The 3,279-nt window shown below is 45.8% G+C and overlaps 1 protein-coding gene across 1 annotated transcript; it reads left to right on the top strand.

The window, feature by feature from the left end:
• Positions 1-280: 280 nt before the first annotated feature.
• LOC147818878 (dynein regulatory complex subunit 2-like) lies at positions 281-3,279 on the top strand. Its single transcript, XM_087175157.1, has 8 exons — positions 281-406; positions 773-940; positions 1,036-1,205; positions 1,725-1,866; positions 1,995-2,162; positions 2,345-2,563; positions 2,671-2,799; positions 2,998-3,279. Exons 1-8 carry the CDS (start codon positions 281-283, stop codon positions 3,277-3,279), a joined length of 1,404 nt encoding a protein of 467 aa, XP_087031283.1.

Here is a 3,279-nt window from a genome sequence, read left to right as displayed (position 1 = left end):
CCCCAGTAACTCTGAAAAGCCTCCAGCTGACTCAAAATGTTGCAGCGCAGGTACTGACAGGAACTAGGAAAAGAGATCACATCTCTCCTGTGTTGGCTTCTCTGCATTGGCTCCCGGTCAAATCCAGAATAGCATTCAGAACCCTCCTCCTCACCTACAGAGACATTAATGGTCCGACACCATCGTATCTTAAAGAGCTCATAGTTCCCTATTATCCTAAGAGAACACTCCACTCTCTAAATACAGCTCGACTGTGGTTCCTAGAGTTTCTAAGACTAGAATGGGAGGTAGAACCTTCAGCTATCCTCTCCTGTGGAACCGGCTCCCAGTCTGGGTCCAGGAGGCGGACTCCCTCTCTACATTTAAGATGAGGCTCAAAACTGTCCTCTTTGATGGGGCTTATAGAGTGAGTCCATCCCTTCGTTATGCTGCTGTAGAGCTAGACTGCTGGGAGATGATGCACTGAGCGCTCGCTCTCTCTCTCTCTCTTTCTCTCTCTCTATTTATTTACTTATACAAATAATAAAATAATAATAAAATCATGTTGTGCAGTTTTTCTGCAGAAGGAAGCTCATTAAAACTTGAAATTTGTACATTAATGTTTGTGATTGCTTTTTTGTTTTGTAGATGTAATACTGAGAAATGTATTTTCTTATATACATTTCATAAATGATTCAACTATCCACTAAATCCTTAAAACCTTCCCGTGGAAGTCAGCGCATGTAACTTCTAGTGTTCTCTGAACACATTCGACTTCTCTCTTTGAAATCAGGACAAGTTGGAGAAGGAGGAGAAGAACACTGCAGTGAACCTGCTGAAGGTGGGCGAAGGCTGGAGGGCGATTCTCCTTCAGACTCAAGACCCTGAGTTTCGTGAAGAAATCAAAACCTTCAGGCAGACGTTTGAGAGTGAGATGGCTGGCCTGGACAGCATCATCAATGTGAGCCGCTGCGCTGACATCTAAACTGTCCTTCACACTGTTCGTTAACCTGTTGACTCTCAGTACGCCACTTCCTGTTTGTTTTTGTTTTGCAGGACCTGGCGCGTGACCTGCAGGAGAAGGCGCGCCAGTCGACTCGGGGGCGTCAGGTTCACCTGCAGCGTCTGGAGCGTCTGTGGGCTCTGCATGAGAAGCGAATGATGACTGTGCAGCAGCATTGGGAGAACGGCATGCAGCAGCTGAGCTCCAGGTTCAACTATGAGTGGTGAGTCTGAAGAGCCACAGCGCCCCCCACACACAGCTGTGACGTCTTAGAGTCCAGGTTTCCCCACAGTATTTTATAGTGTAGGCATCCTGCCACTCCTGAAATAAAGACCTTTACATCTGTATGAAATATATCATTAGGCTTATTAAGCTTTAAGAACATCACACAGCAAAGACTGTGAATTTAAACAGTGAGCTGACTGTTTAAGCTCTCATCTACTAACTACTGACATATCACATTGTGTGTTTACTTCACAGAATCACTCCAAATAGACACAAAACAGCTACAAAGAGACTTAAAACGACAACAAAAATGACATTGATGCAAAACGAATGCAAGAAATTCAAAATGATGCAAAACAACTATGAAGGGATGCAAAATTATTACTAAAAGTAAAAGAACTGCAAAAAGACACAAAACCACCACAAATGCTAGATATGACCAAAGTCAGCAAGTGTCTCGTATACAAGTGGAGCTGTCACCAAAATCATTATTTTGGATTCTCCCTGTGTTTCTCAGGAAGGGACAATCTCAGCAGCAGCTCGCTGATCTAAAAAACACAACACGCACTGTGGAGCAGAACTACAAAGAAGTGATGGATGAAATCCAGGCACTGCACACGGGCAGCATTTCATCCTACAATGACGCTCTTAGAGCGCAGGTATCTGACAGAGGCAGTTCTCTTTAACCTTTAACCTGAGACAGGTATATTATAGGTGTCCTGACTGAGTCTCTGAGGCTTGTCCTGTTTCAGTTTTGTCTCCTGTCTCTTCCTCTCACTGTGGACAGAAATTAAGCCATGACAATGAAAAGACACAGAAGGAGAAGACTGTTGAGACCAAGGAGGGTCTGCAGTTCTGCCGCAAAAAACAACAACAACTGGACAAGATGGTTTATAGAGAGCAGCAGTACATTCAGCAAACAGCTGAAATGATCAAGGCGGTTAAAGGGCTGCAGGTCAGTTACAGCTGACGGCTCATCAGCCTCCTTAAAGACTGAGGAAAGTGTCTTAAAAGTGTCTACTGTAACATTTAACACAGTTCTAACACAAGTTGCAGCTCAGGACATCTCTGGTTGTCTCTCAGTGTGCACAACATTAAGCAAAGCTCAACACTCTTCTTGTTTCTTTTCTCTCTCAGGACAAAGTCATTCATGTGAGGGGGAGGCTGAAGTCCATTAAGACAGAAAATAAGCCAAAGGAACAAGATCTGGCGACCACCGTCACTGAGGTGAATAAAAAGACTGACAAGCTTTCCAAGCAGCTGAATGAGAATCGCTCAGTGGCGAGGAAACAGCTCATCGACCTCAGTGCACAGAGCAACAAGACCGCCAAGAAACTGCAGGCAATGATCGCCAAGGTGAAATCTCTCCCACGTTGTCTGTCAGCTGACACACCTACAACTACCACATTTTCAGTGTTTGATTCATCTGTTCGCTCTGTCTTCACTCTGTTCTGGTGTTTCAGGGTGAGAAGGTTTTACGTGTTGCTGAAATGTGCCGAAAGCTGGAAATCAAGCACGAAGAGGTCTTGTCATCACTGTCATCAGCTGCAGATAATCAAAGATCCATGACTGAGGGGGAGGAAGAGGAAAAGGTAGGATGTGATTCTGGGTCTCAGCGCTTCCTATTGGCCTCAGCCCTCGTCCGTTGGACTGCTCCTGTATGTTAAGTTCTGTTGTCAGAGATTTCTCAAGCACCACAATAGACAGATAGATAGATGGAACAGAATCTAAAGATAGAACCGTAACTACACCGCTGGCCCCACTAACCGCTGTGTCTCTCTCTCAAGGAGACATCTGAGTTTCCAGAGTTGATGCGGCGCATGAACACCGCTCTGCTGGTTCGAGACACTCTGAAGAAACAGAAACAGGATCTGAGGCAGCAGAACCAGCAGCTGAGGCGTCAGCTGCGTCAGCAAGTGGACGACATGAGTGTCAGCGACAGCACCCTCGACGGACACGACGCTCCCCTCGCCGTATCCAAGGTCCCGACCACGGCGGTCCCACCGCTCACCAACAGACGTTCCAACGACAAAATGGCTGTTTCACATACAGCTTCTCCACAACAATCTTAA

Source organism: Seriola lalandi, unplaced genomic scaffold (assembly GCF_002814215.2).
Source record: "Seriola lalandi dorsalis isolate HSWRI2012SDOR001 ecotype SW California unplaced genomic scaffold, Sedor1 jcf7180002054422, whole genome shotgun sequence".
NCBI classification, from domain to species: domain Eukaryota; kingdom Metazoa; phylum Chordata; class Actinopteri; order Carangiformes; family Carangidae; genus Seriola; species Seriola lalandi.
The sequence above is the reverse complement of the archived record's forward strand: the minus strand, read 5'-3'. Positions and strand labels throughout refer to the sequence as shown.